The 17,861-nt window shown below is 38.1% G+C and overlaps 1 protein-coding gene across 2 annotated transcripts in view; it reads right to left on the bottom strand.

Moving 5' to 3' along the window:
- Nucleotides 1-2,390: 2,390 nt before the first annotated feature.
- The window catches only part of YES1 (YES proto-oncogene 1, Src family tyrosine kinase), a 52,037-nt gene continuing 36,566 nt past the window's right edge, over nucleotides 2,391-17,861 (bottom strand). For both annotated transcript variants that reach the window (XM_065627486.1, XM_065627487.1), the window contains exons 3-12: nucleotides 15,450-15,549; nucleotides 14,262-14,360; nucleotides 11,207-11,310; nucleotides 10,884-11,033; nucleotides 10,514-10,669; nucleotides 10,066-10,245; nucleotides 7,668-7,744; nucleotides 7,172-7,325; nucleotides 6,452-6,583; nucleotides 2,391-5,669 (exon numbers count right to left, since the gene is read on the bottom strand). In XM_065627486.1, coding sequence (XP_065483558.1) covers nucleotides 5,461-5,669; nucleotides 6,452-6,583; nucleotides 7,172-7,325; nucleotides 7,668-7,744; nucleotides 10,066-10,245; nucleotides 10,514-10,669; nucleotides 10,884-11,033; nucleotides 11,207-11,310; nucleotides 14,262-14,360; nucleotides 15,450-15,549 — 1,361 coding nt within the window. In that variant the 3' untranslated portion in view covers nucleotides 2,391-5,460. The remainder of the gene's footprint in view (nucleotides 5,670-6,451; nucleotides 6,584-7,171; nucleotides 7,326-7,667; nucleotides 7,745-10,065; nucleotides 10,246-10,513; nucleotides 10,670-10,883; nucleotides 11,034-11,206; nucleotides 11,311-14,261; nucleotides 14,361-15,449; nucleotides 15,550-17,861) is intronic.

The following is a 17,861-nucleotide window of genomic DNA, read 5'->3' as shown; positions in this document are numbered from 1 at the left end:
AATGAATGGTGAATGCAGCAGCTGGCACCTGTTGAGGTCCAGTACAAAAGTGAGTTGTTAGCACGCATGGGATGGATTTTCAGGGCCAAATGTAAGATGCACAGATCTATCCATTTTGCAGTATGTACTCAGTAGCCTCAGGTAGAGACTCAATAACCTAGCAGCAGGGCACAAAGGAGAGGGGTCAAGTGCTCCTACTGGGAGTAGCTGTTTGATGGAGAAAGGAATGCTTTCACAGCAGTCAGCTTCAGTGTTGGTACATGAATGATTCATCAAGAGTGCTTGTATTCAGGTTTCCCTTTTAAATTTCCAGTCTGTTCCTCAGACCCTGCTGAGTTTAACTAGGTAACTGTCCTCTCTCCTTTAAGAAGAACAAATCAAAAGCAACACGATGTCTAACAAGTGTTTCTACTCAAAGTAAATTAACTACTAAGAGGAGATGGACAACGTTCTGTAAAAGTTCACAGTGCTGTGAATGCTTTGAACCCCCAAGAACAATAGTTATTACAATTTGACAAAAAATATGCCTTTAAATTAAAAAAGAATGTTAAAAATAAATAACCAATGTGCTGCCTACAAGAAGCACATATTTGCTTGAAGAACTGACAAGGGAAATAGGCTCAAAGAGCAGGACCAGTGAAGAATATTGGTCCCAGGGGCAATGCCTGAACTCCGTAAAGTTCCTAGGCATGCTGCACCCACATGGGAAGGAGGGAAAACTAACACAAAATCCTACATCCACTAGGAAAAGAAATGCTAAACTACTTGCCAGAGCATCTGAAATGACATCATTGAGGGGCTGAACTCCAGAGACAAGCATCCCTGCCAATCTGGAATCCAAGGACCAGTATCTCTCTGGTTAGTCTCTCTACCCTTTTTCTATCCTTTTATTTTTTCCCCTTTTTTTTTTCCCCCCTCGTTTTTTTCCTCCTGAGAGCTGGTCAAGGTTCACTCTTACAAACGATAAAAGAATGAAGCTCTCTTTTTGTATTGGGACTCCCCAGCTAATATGAAAGGGCTCTGCTAGGAACCAGTCAGCATGAGCTGACCAGAACCACCACAGGGAACAGAAGCAGCACTTGGCATTAGCCCTGCTCCATTTCCACTGCCCACAAGGGAACAGATGCTCCTCAGTTCCCCTGCATTGCTACCTCCTTTTCAAACTAGGACAGCAAGGAGAGCAGATGACACTTGCTATGCCACATCCCTCAACCTGCTTCCCTCTGCTCTGTGAAGGAGCACAGAACTTTGCACCTCAGCTGCTCACCTCCATCCTTGTCTCGGTCTCTTCCTTCCCTCCCCTCTGCTAATGGAGAAGCAGGGAAGCTGTTGATGTTTCTCCAGTGACGACTCTCCCCGTATGTGTCAGCAGGGAAAAGTGCAGAGAGAAAAAGGAACCTGGTCCTTGAGCCTGCGGCTGTGGGTGAAGTCCTGCAGTGGGTTCTGCTCCCTCCTAGCAACCTCCTAACCCCCTCTCCCACCTAACAACCACCTGCTCAAGAGCCAGCAGCAATCCAGGGTTCTAGATCAGAGCCCAAGTTTTCCACTCTAGGCCATTATATCAAAAATACATACAACCACCTCATTCCCACGTACCATCTCTTCCCACTCTGCCTTGACAATGTCTCTGCCAGGGTTGTGGATTCCCAGGGGGTCCCAGCCCTGCACTGCCCACCAGTCTCCTGCAGCTCCTGGAGGTCAATGGCAGCCTTGGTCCTGCACCAGGGTCAGGCTGAGAGAGGTCCGAGATGTGCTGCTGGGAAGGCATTGACACAAATAGAGTCCAAATACCAGCTGGACAAGACAATAGCTATTGGATGAATCACAATTCGGGACTTCTGCAGTCATTCACCCATACCTGCTTATAGTACCCAAATGAGCTATTCAAATTTAGTCTTAAATACCTTAGCAAGGTGTGAAAATTCCGATTTCCTGTTTGCAATGTACTGCTTACCCTGAGCGCTCCTGTGGTTTAAACCCAACAAGACTCTGTAACTCTTGTGTGTGTTAGGGGAAAGCTGGCACAAATACATGTACAGCAGCTTCACAGAAAACTTAAAAACTGATTGAACAGATCAAAACAAATGATTCTGTGATTCTGCAAAATAAGAGAAGTGGGGGAGTCATTTAGTTGTTTATATTAATTTATACTCATTCCAGGTGTGGATAATGTTTTAGAATAAGCACTATTGTAGGCGACTATGGGTAAGATGACATTCCAACTTGTTTCTACCCATCAGCAAACTCTAGACTTTATTTTTAAAAAAACCAAACAAACCCAACCAACCAAAACCCAACCAACCAACCAACACCAAACCATTCCAAGGTTAATTTTCAGTGGTAAATGCTACTCACAAGCCTAGTGGAACAACAATTCAGTGGTTGCAAGAATAAGAACACATAAGGTTCTTTTCACAATGCTTTTATGCTAAAATAGGGATGTATTTTATCTAAATAGTAGGATCGTACACATTTTTATGTTTGGAAGTTTACTCAAAAATAGTATGAAAATATTCTTAAAATACGACAGCTTAAAACAACACGACACAAACAATCTGCAGGTCTAGCATGCAGAATATGCATCACAATGCTCCGATGGACAATGGGGACAGTGCAGATTATAAGAAATTACATTATTGTTGCCATTAAAAATCATAAAACATTAATTACATTGCAGGAAATACCAAAAATACAGTAGAGTTTGCAGGTTCTGGAAGAAGACTGGTTTTAGTATTATTATTGAAATTCAAACAGTACCATCTCCTTAATCTACAATGGCACTGTCTGTACATGTCAGGATTCGTGATTTGAGTTGTACTGGTCATTGAGACAGGTAACATCCAATGTTATGGTAAAACAAAGTTGCGATTAAACATCAGCTAACACAAGAGAACAAACGTCCAAAATTCCCTGAAAAAACTGCAGAGAAGTCAGTGGCTGCTAATACCAGACAAAGCAAGAGTGAGGAGATGTGTTTGCCCTACAGCGTGGCAGTGGCCACCAGCTGAGAGTCTACATTGGACTTGATCTCATCACAATCCCAAGTCCATCTGTCTGACCGTCACATGGGTTAATTTTAGGTCCAGACAGAATTGTGCTAGCCCATTCCTGCCAAGGATTTCTGAACTGCTCTAGAAAATGCCTCCCTTTCCACAGAAATAATGTTCCATGAACTCAGTATCTTGTACAAAAGTACATTAAAATAGTTTACACAGGATAAAAATACACTCAAAAACTTATGAAGGTTTTATTCCCCTCTTTTTCCCCTCAATATGAACGCTACTCTGCTTTTGCTCCCCTCCCATCTTCCCCCTTCTCAAATAAGCAGATGCAATCAAGGAGAAATTTATTTTGAACCAATTCTGCAAAACAGTTCAATAATGCCATACTTTATAAAAATACTTAGTTACATAATTAAACTTATTACTATTTATATAAAAAGTGTGAATGTGAATTTTAAACTCTGTTAGGGTAAGAATCGCGTCAAGGTCTTCAGGTGAAACAAACAGATTTTCATAAACATACAAACTCTTTTGGAGAAGTCTTATAATACACAACCATTTACAAAGAACATGTTCATTAAGTTAGTGTTTTATTCCTTTACTATACAAGTGTTATTACAATGAACTGTTCCATTCAGTAATTAAAAATCCAAACAATGCCAGTGTCATTTTTGGCATTTATTGTTATAACTGTATTAATACATAAACTCATATGATTGTGTTATTCATTTTAAAATATTTAGAAAAATTAAAATTCCATTGCATTTGCGGGTTTTTTGATTATTTGTGTGTGGGGGTGTTTTTCTTTTTTTTTTTTTTTTTTGGTTGTTTTGTTTTTCTTACATAAAGCCCTTATAAAATTTGATAACCACAGATGTAAAGGTGATGAGTGATGATGAGGGAAAATGAAAAATAATGGCATTGTTCTTACAAAGATCTGTTTGGTAGTTGGATTCAATGTAGTGTAAATTAAACCCATGAAGAATGTTTAGTACCAGAACTATATTACCAGCTTTCCTGAAATTCATTTGTTGGATAGCTTTACAACGATAATATGAATTCCAACCTGGTAGCTAAGTAAGAGTTTAGTGTTTCAAAATTGAAGTCCATAAGCTTGATCAGAAATTCAAGAACCTCATGCAAATTGTTGAGTAAATGACATGATGTTATTGCTTGATATGTCAGTAGCCAAAGAAAATAATCTAGATGTAGTGTCAGCTGGCCAGAACGCCAGCAAATTTCAACGTCACTATATTCGGACAATATTAAATATACTTTATCCCTTTAGGTTTTAAACTTCCACGTTTTGTCTATTTTTAGTTAAATAATTCTGTAGGAAGGGCAGAAATGGGAAGAGCAATTGTGTGTAAGTGTGTCTTAATAGTCAAGAAAAGCAAAAGTGCAATCAAATCCCTGAACTAGTGACAGCATTTATGGCATCCACCTTTGTTAACACACAGAAGCCACATACAACAGTACCAAACCTGTCTCTGAAAAAGGACTAAAAAGTGGCCATTTACCAGCTTCGGTCTTGCTTTCCTGGTGAGCTTTGTTCAGGTATAGTCTTCCCATACAAAAGCTCGCTGTTGGATTGGAGCTTAAAAGATTAAAGGCTTTCCTCCCCTGATTGTATTACATAGCTTCAAGTTCAAATATCATCATACTTTATCAACACAATTTTATAAAACATTACCTCATTTTCTAGTTACCTTCATTATTCTTAATTAGCTATGCAGAAAGAAAAAAAGAAAAATCTCTCATGCTACTTTCCAGTTATATTAATACAAGTATTAACACAGTGCATTATGCTCTCTAATTTCACTATTGAGGTCTACCATTTTGATCAAGTTTGTCATTCGCTGTTCCAATTTCTCTTTTAACCTGCCTACCCTAATTAAGTCCATGCAAGAGGAAGCTTAAAGATCAAGACTATATATCAAATACAGTTGTACCATCTTTTTTTTTTCTGGAGGAGTGAGGGGGCACACACATGTAATTTTGAACACAGGGAGTTTTACAAAACTGGAATAGAATTGCTTGGTCCCACAAAGTTCTTCTGCTCTAAAAATGTCCTACCCCAAGATCACTTTAATTCCAGACAAATCCCTCTGCAGTAGAATGATTTTCAAATATTGGGAAAATAAAGGATTTGAAACCTTGTTTTTCCTGCTATTGTTCACACCAACTCTCATTTTTCTACCCCATATTTTCAGTAAGCTTCCTTTAGACCCTGAAAATAAGTTGGGAAAGAGGAAAAAAATGAAAACATGTCATTGGTAAATTAGAGTATAACACTTTAAAAGTGGTTTTGTGCAACTGCATTATGAAATTCCAGTTTGCCATTAAGAGCATGCAAAGTAGCGAAGATATTCTTTCCTTTGATTCCTTATAGACATCAGGAATTCTTTGCAAGTCTTTTACATTTGGCAGATTTGTGCATGTTATACAGACTGTTGGCTTATAAATTGTCTCCAGGCTGGTACTGTGGTTCTGTAGCAGTAAAGTAGTCCTCCAAGAAAGACTGTATATATTCAAATGTTGGTCTCTCATCAGGGTCCTTCTTCCAGCACAGTTTCATTAACTCATGGAGAGACTCTGGGCAGCCTTGTGGGCAAGGCATCCTGTATCCACGTTCCACTTGTTCCAGAACTTCCCGATTTACCATCCCTAAAAGGAAAGCATTTTAGCTCTTAATGACATTACGCAAAGAACAGTTTCCCAAAGTTTTTAAAATGTCTTTCCAGCTGCAACGCACATGAATATGCCATAACAGAACTTTTAATGAATGTGCTTTATAATGAATGAATTTTTTTTACATTTTGCATTAAATACATTTTCTGAAAATTACTTAATTACACTGGTAATTCCTCAATACCTGGTCCTTCCTCCATTTGTATGCTTTCTCATTTGTGTATTTTCCCAGTGCCTTGGGCCTGTCCTTTCCAAACGGAGACTCAAGCACAAATACCTTCTGCCCACCTCAGGTTCCATTCAAGGACCACTTAATTTGAAATCAGGCCAAGAAAAAGGCATTATATACCTAACAGAACAGCTTCACAAATTCTAGTTGCTGTGAAACATCTGTCAAAATATATTACGTATGTTTAGTTTCAAAAACTGGTCTAGCAGGTTCACTCTGCTGATGCTCACTGTATCCTGGGACAATGTCAAAAGCAGAAATTTCAGAGACAGATAGGAAAACATAAGGATACCCACTAATCTGAAAGGAACTATCAGTCCCATTTACAAATGCTATTACCTTAAAGCACTTTAAAATATATAATAGTTAATCTGTAACTAAAACAAAGTAGCTTTGTGAACACAGGAACCAGTGAAGTGTGATTAAGTTTTTGTCTCTGTAAACTGCAGGCTCTGAATGAAGGCAACAAGTACAAAAGGTAACTTCAGAAGCACAGAATAAAGAAAAATCTATTAAATTTTCCTCTTACCTGGATATGGCACTCTCCCCTTTGTAACCAGCTCTGTCAGTAAAATTCCAAATGACCACACATCAGACTTGATTGTAAACCGACCATACAATGCTGCTTCTGGAGCGGTCCATTTAATTGGAAATTTAGCTCCTACAAACATTGGAAAGACAGATACTCAATTTTCCCTTGCTTGTGTGTTAAAATATTTTAAAAAGAATACTGCACTCAAAAAATTTTTAAATTTTGCTTTGTAGACAAAATTTGAGGTGGTTTGGTATTTAAATATTTCAAACTGGAAACCAGTTTCAAACTGAGGCAGCAACTACTGGCTTACAAGTTTTGGAAGCAGCTAAGACATCTGGGATTCTTAATTAAATGTTTCAAAAAGTGGGATGATCTTCAGAATCTGATGAGCAACCTCTGGAATCTCAGCTCCCTTCAATCTGTAGCAGGTTTTGTCCAGGAAAAAAAAAAAACCAAAACCCAAACCAAAACACAACACCAAAACTAAAAACATTTTTTGAAAACATAAACAAACTACCAGATAATTTTGAACGTTAAAAAGTATACTAAAATTGCACTTAGGCGAGGGGGACACCTAAACATAGTTGTGAAAGCACACATACATAATCTTTTTTTATGCAATCAGAATACACAGACATATTCTGCTAAATTGAATAGTTGTAAGAAATTTGAAGGTAACTGGTCTTATTTATTCAGTAAATAAATGGGTCTTACCTTGTCTTGCAGTGTACTCATTGTCCTCTATTAACCTTGCCAACCCAAAATCCGCTATTTTACACACAAGATTGTCTCCTACAAGAATGTTAGCTGCCCGGAGATCCCTGTGGATGTAGTTCATTCTTTCAATGTAAGCCATGCCATCAGCAATCTTAAAAATAAAGTTTTATTAGAGATTATTTTCATTCCTATATACATTTCTCCCAAGCATTAAGCTGTACCCCCTTATTTTAGCTTTATTCTCATTGTGTAAGTAAAGGAAAAATAGCACAGCAAGAGCTTGTGACAGCACCCAGAGTGTCTCTGGCTATACGTTATCTGCTAACTGGGAACTGGGTTTTTTTGACACATTACAAACCTACAAAAGAATATCTAAGACAGAACTGTATACAATAGGCAGAGCATTCAATACTTATGTTTAGTTGACACCTGATATAGTTTTAAATCTCTTCTCTAAGCACAAAATGCGATTTTCTTGGTTTATACAATGTACCTGAGCAGCCATGTCGACCAGCTGTGGGAGCTTCAAGTATTTCCCTTCTCCTTCTTTAAGGAAGTCTAGCAAGCTGCCTGTAAAAGATGACAGATTTGGGAAACAAAACAAAACATTAATTTGACCTGAAAACATGAATGAGATTTTTTCCTAGACAATACAGTTTACACATTCATCTCCCAAAATCTGTGTTTGAAAACTCATCATTTAACAGAACACATGACTCAATTACTAGGCCTGTAGTTGACTCTGCCCTGATAACTAGCTAGTACCGGTTTTACGCAAGTATTTTGGAATCCATTTCAATAATTCTGATAACTGAACGCTAATAAAACAGACTGCCGCTTGAGGATTATATGACAATACATAAGGATTTTTCCCAATATTCCTGGTATCAGTGCTCTTCCTAGTTGGACTTTTTTCCACAGTGAGATTTAAAATTAAAGAACAAAACCCCTCCTATCCATTACTTAAATTTTTCTGCCAGCTCCAGTTATGCAGTTCAGAAATGATTCTGAATTTGTTGCTTTTATTTTGTTGCTTTTTCTTCCTTACAAGGGAAACCAAAAGCATCTTCCATTCATTATGATATATTATCTTTCCCCATTTATATAATACACTTGTGTCCAGAACATTATGACATGAGTAGTATCTGAAATCAGTTCAAAGGACCTGCACTCCTTTTAAGACAGTAATCTTTAAATGAGTAGTAAAACTTTGCCTCTGACATAACATCTTTCCCTACAGGTGTTATTATGCTGTAAGTGTACAGGAACATAATATCTTCCTTAAGAAACTGGTGAAGATTGATAATTAATCAGTCTCATCACAGTCAAAATACGATAACAAAATTACAAGTGTGGCGATGGTGGAGAAAAAAAAAACCCACTGAACTGCAGATCTTGCAGTGGATTCATGGCTGTAGCTGTGAATTGGATACCTCTGATGTGGTTTTAGTCACTTGCTGTATTTTTGCGTTGAAAGTAAAAGCGCGACAGGCCAGACCCACGCTGCTTCTGCTGCTGCTTGTACTGTGTGTTTGCACAGACTTTTTCCCATTTTGGTTCATGAGCTCAAAAGACCGAAGAAGAGCAAAGACTTCACAGTGACCTCTAGTCACCTGTCCATATTTAAAAAGAATTTTGGGTACTGTGCAACTCTTACCCACCTCTTTTCCTTGTAAAAGGAGGAAAAAAAAATAAAAGAAAAAAGGCTCTTGTTGTATTAGCTTTCAAGTATGAACCACCAAAGAGGTTCTGTGGTTTTTGGTAAAATGTGAGTAGTTTTTCAAATGAAAACAGCAGCTTCCAACGACATTCTGAATCCATAATTTAGACAAACATGCAACTACTTTTCCAGTTATTTACTTCTGCTTTTGCAAGGTAACATCCCAGTTCTGGTTTTAATCTTTACTATTTCTTAGAATACTATAAAGCATTTATTTTTGTCTTAATTGCCTTGCCCAAAACCTGTTTTCTGAACAATGAAAATTGATTTTGCATGGCAGCTTTCAGCTCTGACAGAGACTATCTGGTGTTATTTAGGAACAACAATAACACAAAAGAAACTTCTTAGATTTTCTATTCCTATCTACCCGTTCAAACTTATACAACACTTAAAAGGTCCATCCAAACAGGAAGAAGATTCCCCTGCATATTTGTGGCTGAGTATTGAACATAAATCACCACTCTCTCAGACTTTAACATTGTTTCTATTTCTTACGAGGGTAGCAAAATTTCTCTGTGTAAGGTGAACAGAATTTTGCATTTTGTAAAACTGGAATAATTGACAATCTGCTGCTTCTTAACACTAATATGCTTATGATGTTTATTTCTACATTCAGCCTAAATCTCTAAATCTCTGTTTCAGCAGCAGAGGGAGGGGGAAGTGATATAAAGCAAGGGAAGAAGGATGAAAGACTGAAACCAAGGAGATAAAGAAGAGATTCCGGAAAAAAAACCCTCAACCTTTTTAAAAGGTACTATTACACTGCTGGAAAAGAAAAACTAGAAAAACCCCAAACCCAACTGATTCTATCATTGTGAGCACGATCTGTTTACAGTCAGGCATATTCTCATAATCATATTCCCAGCTATATCACCCAATTTAAATGTAACAGGCAGTGCACACTAAAAAATGAGGAGAAAAAAATCCTAATCTTGTACTTGGAAGATTAGCAAGGGTGACACAGATGTGCAAAAAAATCATGCTTCCACCCACGATCTAAATCAGAACTGCTTCAAGTAGGTCAAGCATTGCTCATTTTAACTTAATCAAAATTACGACTTATACTCCAGTCAGCTTAAACCTAACATTAATTAAGCATTTAATTTTTTTGCTCGGATCTTAAATAATCTTAAAACATACTATCTTGAAACTATTCTATTTTGTCACACACCTTTTGTCATGAATTCAGTGACGATATAGATTGGTTCCTCAGAAACAACGGCATATAGGGGAACAAGCTTGTCATGTCGTAATTTCTTCATGATCTGAGCCTCCTGCAGGAAAGCTTCTGGCATCATTGTACCTGGTTTTAGTGTCTTGATCGCTACTTTTGTGGTTCCATTCCATGTTCCTAGAGAAACAAATTTGATTTTATTTTCCCCTATAATACCAAAGAGATTTTCTGCTGAAACTGTTCGCATTTTGCTACTGTTTTGTTAGCTAACGGTATCATTATAAATTAGAACTATATTGAATATTATTTTTACACCTTTATGTGACTAAGAGAAAGAGTTACCAGTTACAATCAAATTCTTTATCACATTATCTTTTCAGATTTTGATACTGATTTACTTAAACATTCACACAAACAACTGAAAGGTGTCACATTAAGCTCTTACCCATCCATACTTCACCAAAACATCCTTGGCCCAACTTAACTTCCAGCCTCAAGGACTCTCTAGGAATTTCCCAGGCATCTTTTGCTAGTCCCTGTGTTTGTGGTTTCACAGTGGGGCACACAGTTGTTAGCTTATGACACAGCCCATCGGCATGTTCTAGAAAACGGAAAAAATAAGCTTAGCTGCTAAACAAGTGTAAGACTATAAGAAAAATAACATCCTAATGTTGATAAAAAGAACCAGTCCATTTAGTGTTTGTTGAAATGCAAAAGAAATTTTATAATTGTGAATTTTAAGAATAAGCTACATACAATTTTTCTTCCTCATGATAGGCAGAAGGTAGCATTGGGACACTAGAACTTGGGTTTACCTCTGTAGTGTTTCACCAGCTTCTGTAGAGATTCAAATTGTGCTCTGGTTGTGATATAGTATCCACCATTGTCAAGTTTTCTGATTTTGTAGTGTTTCACATTATCACCTCTGACCTCATCCCAGTCACGTATGGAAAGGGAATAAGCACCTAGGAAATAAATCATATTTGGTTCCTCACCAAAATTTTAAAAACACATTTAACATAAGTATGTGCATACGTATACCTATAATGTGACAGACATAAAAATGGCCATTATGTCCAGCTTGGCAGTGGGGGGGTGGGAGATGGGAGAGAAAAGACATATACAAAAATATACATACCTTTAGTGGTTTCACTCTCTCTTACTAGAAAAATACCACGCTGGTTCCCAGGATTTAAAAGTAGCCTTTCTGCATCCTTCCTGCCCATCTTACCAAAATACCACCTAGAAGATGTTGAAGAAAATGCGTAAGTAAAAGCTTCTTTTGCCTTGGTATTCATATAAATACAAGATTCCAAAATCTCAAGCACTGACTAGATGACTAATATCCCAAAGCAGTTACAGATCAACAAAGTAAGGACATCCACGTAATCGAAAGATTAAGATGACCTGTTTCTATTGTTTGCAAAATACATGTAAAGAGGCCTCTGTCTTCAAATACTATGTTTTTCTGATGAACAATGGACATCAACAGTACTCATCATCGAAAGTAACACCTTCCTTCTGACTAAGAAGCTCACAGGTCAAGCTGAAACAGATGACACACTTTGGTGGCACACCTGAAGCACTGCAGCAGCCGAAACTACCTTCTCTAAGAAGTTTTGGCTATATATTAAAACCCCAATATTTAATACAAAGTGGGTGTGTATAAATACCACCAGATCAGGTTGGAAGGGGCCCTTGGGAAGTCTCTAGTCCAGCCTCCTGCTGCAGAAGCAGGGTCAGCTGTGAGATCAGACCTGGTCATGCAGGGCATTGTCCACTCTAGTCTTGAAGACCTTGAAGGATGGACCCTGCACAGCCAACCTGGACAACCTCTGTCCCTTCCCGGCTGTCCTCAGGATGAAAACATTTCTTCTTTTATCCAGCCGGAACCTCCCCTGTTCAACTTCTGTTGCCTCCCATCCTGTACCTCAGTGAAGGGGGCACTTTTTTCTACTGAACATTTAGAAACAACCCTGTGGTAGGTATTTGTCTCTGAGTAATGCTCTATCTTTGTTGCATCATTCTGATAGCTGAAAGTACACAGGCAGTTTGAAATGCTTGCATTTTCTCTTTCCTTAAGTTCTTTCACAAAAGGAATTTCTTCTTTTATGCCCCCAAAGAGTGCTCATCCTGATGAACAGCCTGCACACAGTTTTGTCCTGAGCCAGTGATAATCTGGGTCCATCTCCCCGTGAACCCCCAGACTTCGGAATAACACTTATGTCTAACTATATTTGATTTTGATTGTGTGCCTCAGAAGTCACAAAGTGATGCCAGGTGTAAATTTCAAACATTTTAGTTAGGGCTATCATAGCACCAAACAAATCTGCCTTTGTTGAGCGCTGGTAGAAGAAAAGTAGTATTGGAAACTGCTGTAAAACAACAGTTTTGCGAGTGAAATGGTTTGTGGGGGAAAACTGTAGGTAGGAAGGGATCATTTTGTTGGCCTGTGAACAGAATGGCCTGTACCATCACTTGGGAATTTGAAACTTATTCTTACTTTTTATTGTGTTTGCAGTCTAACTACTTAAGTACATGTGCAAAGTTAGAAGTGGATATGAGCGTACGTGCACTTGAGACAATTTGGATGTAACCTGTGATGTTATCAAAGCAAATCTGAACCTTAGTAATCGCTTCACATGAAAATGCCTCCTCCCTGGACTACTGTGACAATCTACAAACTACATCGTAAAGTGTTATTTTATTTCATTACCCATAAAATAATAGCAGGGTTTACTTGGGGCTTTTTAAATGAGCTTTAAACATTTATATTATGATATAATTCAAAAGCCACACATATAATATGGATCCTGTCACAAGCAGGTTTTGATATAAATGTCTTCAGGCTTAGAAAAGAGCACTTTAAGAAAATCCCAGCAATCTGGGGCTGTGCATTGCTTTTGCACTTGTAACTCCAACTGCAATCACAACACAAAACCTACAAACACTATCAAAGCCCAGAGCTAACAAATGAACTCTACTCCAAATGCTGTGGTGATATTAAATAAAATCAGCACTAGTTCTTTAAAACAGTCAGTTTAAAAAAGCTTCCTCATGCATAATCCCTCACTCTCACCTCCAGCCATCACATAAACCTATGACAAATCCCACCACCTCGTTTTATCAGCCTTCAGGAGCAATGCTTTCTTTGCAGAAACACTACACTCTTGGTTTGCAAAGCACTGTTGTTTTCATTTTACCACCACTGCAGCTGTAATGATGACATACTTTTATTGCATAGTTTAAAAAAAAAAAAGCCTCAACTTTTTTTCAAAAAATCTGAAGTCAATAATTTTAAAAGCTGTTGAAACTCAAGGGCATAAAGTAACAGTGCATCTTTGATGCAATCACTTCTTAATAGCAATGAGCCAGGTGAGAGCAGCAGCAACATGTTAGTCTCAGCTTGAGATTCAGGAAACATCTTGGAAATCGGGCACTTTTCCCAGAAGTGCAGTAGCAAACACAGAAGTGCATAGATCATGTATCAGGGAATTGTTTATTGGCAGTACCATGCCTGTATATTGGAGCAAGAGCTGCAGAGCTTTGTATTTCTCATACTATAAATACAATTAATCCCTTAGAACAATATAACCTGAAACTCACAGTTCCCACAGTAACTTTATGTGATTCTGTAAGTGCTCTGGGATCATTGTTTGTAAACAGATGTAGGAAGTACTGGTACCCAAAGCAATATGATTTTCACAATTCGTAGAAGTTCTTAGTGTGCCTAACAAGTTTCCCACCAAAAAGTTGTTATAGATTAATAAATTAGCAGTAACTGTCTACAGTTACATAGTTGATCCTGAACTAGGGTTTGGCAAGCAAAAATATGGAAAAAAACTTAGGGCTGATGGTGCATGAACTCTTTAACTAAAAAGCATCCATTTTTGCTTTACATGAAACACAGTGAACGTCCCCCAGTTCTTATCTTCAATATTGCATTCTCCCATCCTTTTTCCTTTAGCCCTACATATAGCAAGCAGGCATAAAAAATTTGCACGGGTGTCCACCTCACACTTAATAATTATAACTTTCACATCATTCAAGTAGCATTGCTATCCTTTAAGTAGTAGAACTATCCTACTTTATCCTTAAATGTTACATGTACTGACTTAAAAGAATAGCATCACCACAGGGCACAAAATGTAGAATGGATAATAGGAACAGATTGACAGGATACAATGTCTTACTCTTCTGCTTGAATGGAGTCTGCAGGAGCTACATAATTGCTTGGGATGTAGCCTGTTTTTCCCGTAGCGATGGATCTCGCTTCCCACCAGTCTCCTTCCCTGCAATACATCATCGGTTATCTCTTACACATGCATAATACAACATTCTCTAGCAGCGATACCATCCTCACATACGAAAGGCAGGTTAAACTCAGGTAATGTTATTTTAATTACAAAGGCACCTAAAATAGTTTGTGCTGCACCTAAATATATTTGTTTTCTCATTGTAAGCAACATGAGTTCCTCTTAGTGGAATTTTGTATTTTAAAGATTTTTTTTTTAATGTAAAAGGTATGTATCTATATATGCAAAATGCGAACCTGCAACAAAATGTTTCATGGCAGAAATGCGTAAATAAACTTCCCAGTTCTCTAGTCTTCATCTGCCTCTCCCAGATCATTCTGCCTGTATGCTGACAGTGAGCAAAAAAGGAAGCAGAAGGACAGCTAATGATACAATAAAGAACTGGATAAAGGAAAACTGCTATATGTACAAATTAGAACTATTACCGCAGCTAAAAGCTGCATGCAAACATATCTTCAAGGTTAACAAATTAATTCCTTTTCACCAGACTTCTAGGAATCAGGCCGTGACTTCAAACTACTCCTAAGCTGTCTGAGTGTGGATTTACTGTGGAGATCGGCTAGATGCATGTCCATGGCCAGAAGTCCCTGCCCACAGGCAGGACGCTCGCTCTGGCATTTGTGGTGCTGCCGGCTGCTCCCACCTCCCCATCAGAGAAGGAAACCTCTCAAGGGAAAACCTGCAAGGCACAGAGCCTGGGATGGGGTTGCACAGGCTGCGTCTCCACCTCTGCTGCCCCAAAGCAGGCACCTGTGCCTCTCTGCCACGGGGAGCGGGAGGATGCCACCCAACCAGCCGAGGAGGAGAAGGCTTGGGGCTGCCCAAATCACTGCAGTTCCACATCTGCATCCAAACCCTGATGTCAGCCTGAAGGTTATTGTCTTACCAGTATCAATTTTAACCCCATATTTGCTGAACACGTATTCAAGGAGAGAGGAAAAAAAAAAAAAAAAAAATCAATCAACCTACTCTTCACTGAAATAGGATACACAGATTTCAAGAAGAGGTGAGTGTCTATTTATTCTTAACAACCACCAAGTGAAGTCTGTGAATGAGAACACTTACGTGTTATTTATTATCTGGAACCGTTCACCTTTCTTAAATGAAAGGTCATCTGTAGTTCTAGCTTCATAATCATATAAGGCCACAAATACAGTAACACCACCTTAGGAAAAAGAAAAAAAAAACCACAAAACAACATATGATATAGCAGTAACACTGCAACACTTGATTTAAGGACTTGCCTGTGAAACAACTCCTCAATTTTTATTTGGAAGCAACTGAACACTGTGAGTTGCATCTCATTTTGGAAGCTGGATCAATAATCAGCTCATTTCTTAAGAAACCAGGACATGGAGGAAAGCCTATAAACAGACACCCTAAAAATATGCTTCCACACCACAAAAGGCAGCTAGATACATCACTGAAAGTACTTAGAGCACTTAGATACAGAAATCTGCACAGTACAACAGCCATAAAAAAGCCAGCTTCCTTATTAAGCTACCTTCTTGTAAAGAAATACAATTCTAGATGATCCTACAACACTACAACAGTGAACCATCAGCCACAAATTTTTACAGAATTAGTTTCCTGTTGAACTTCACTATAACTAACTGATGTGTTCCCAGCTTCCTGGGGTTACGCATCAAGAATTAAGGAATTGAACCAGAGATAAAAAGTATCCTGTTGGAGACAAAAAACTAATGATATTTTTTTTTTAATCCCACCCAGCCTCCCCATCAGTGAAGCAGACCCTTGCTGAGGATGATCCATCAGGGCATTAGTCTAGAGAACAAGGACTGAGATACATCGCAAAATGAGCGGCCGCACTCCACGGACCTCAAGGATTTTGCTTCCCCATCCCACTTCCAGTACGGGGCACATGGTTCTTGGATCTCATTTTAGATACTACGATGAACATGGCAGTGATCAGAAAGAATACATAATGCAACAGGTATTGTCTACTTCTAATATTTTTTTACAATGTATGCTTTCTGGTGTAAGAGCTCCTAATCACCAAAATATTTTAATTTGATTTAGAGTCTTCCTGTGATTACACTTTCTCAGCAGGACTCAGCTGGAAATGGATTTACAGTTCCTCAAGGAAAAACAGAACAAAAAAATCCCCACAGGAGGTTACAGTAATTGCGGGGTTTTTTTCAAGCGTGATTTATGAACTGGAGATGAATTATAATATTCCCTAAAAGTTAACCATTCTGAAGTTAAAAATCAACACAGCTCTAGCAATTTTTGCCTGCATCACTACATTACTGCATTATTTTGAAAACAAAAACTGCTACATGGAACAAGAAAATTCTGGGGACACATACTGTATTCACAAAAATGGAAACCAAATGATACAGAACTAAATAGAAACCAAATGATACAGAACTAAACCATCCCCACAGAGTTCTTCAGCAAATGAAGAAAATCAATACTCAAAAGTCACAATACTACAAAAATTTTTAACTGCATATAAAGAAACTAAGAGACTGAGAAATTAGAAGCAAACTGTATCAACATCTAGAAAGATAACAATAAGGGAACAAGAGAGTGATTATTTCATCTAGACAGTGTAGCCCTAGTCAAAGTAAAGGATACAAATGTAAACGATACAATAAGAAAATTATCAGTAATTATCAATATTTGTATAGTCTTAATTATTTTTAAAGAAAGAATTGGAAAAGCAAACATAAATTTTGGAAAGTTTTGATTTCAACACTTCAGCTACCATAAAACCTCCTTGTATTCTCACTTGCAAGTGTTATTTATTTCATAACAAAGAACAACAGAATATTTCAGAAGAACAGCATCAGCACAGAATGTTTTCAACAAATAGATAATGCTCAAATGATTTTTGAATCTTTTGCAGCTGTTTTGTGAATCATTGCAAGGTGATTTGGTTTAAGCTGTTCGAGCTATTTATGGCCATAATATTTCTCTTAAAGGTTATCCTTTCATTAGGTCAGTATTCCCAAACTCTAATCTAGGACTGGTTTTAGAGACAAGATTTTTACTTTTTTGTTCAGCGTGAGGACTACAGAGCACTAGTGCTTCCACAGCTTCATGGGAGGCAAGAACAGCGGTCCATTTTTCCGTTTTGGTTTTCAGTAATGTTCTATAAATGTGAAGTATCTGATGACTTAGAATGTGTAATACAGGAGTAGCGTGACTAATTCAGATTTCTTCTCCTGTTCTGCTCCACAGGAATGAAAGTTGGCTCAACTCTTTTCAGCCTCACTGCAGGCCACGATGACAACCACATCATCCTTTCGTCAGACAACGCTGATGGGCTGGGTAAGTACTGCTGACAGTTATGTCCTGTTTGACAGGCCCATCTATTCTCCTCTCTTCCAAAACAAAGGGCCACAGAACACGATCCACTGTTTCATTAGTCACAAATACGGGAAGCTTACAGCCAGATGAGGTTTGTCATCTTATTGATTCACAAAAACACCCAATGTTGATTGATCTGAA

The sequence above is a fragment of the Caloenas nicobarica genome, chromosome 2, assembly GCF_036013445.1.
Source record: "Caloenas nicobarica isolate bCalNic1 chromosome 2, bCalNic1.hap1, whole genome shotgun sequence".
In the NCBI taxonomy this organism is placed as follows: domain Eukaryota; kingdom Metazoa; phylum Chordata; class Aves; order Columbiformes; family Columbidae; genus Caloenas; species Caloenas nicobarica.
Note: the sequence above shows the minus strand (reverse complement) of the source record. Positions and strands in the feature narration are given on the sequence as shown.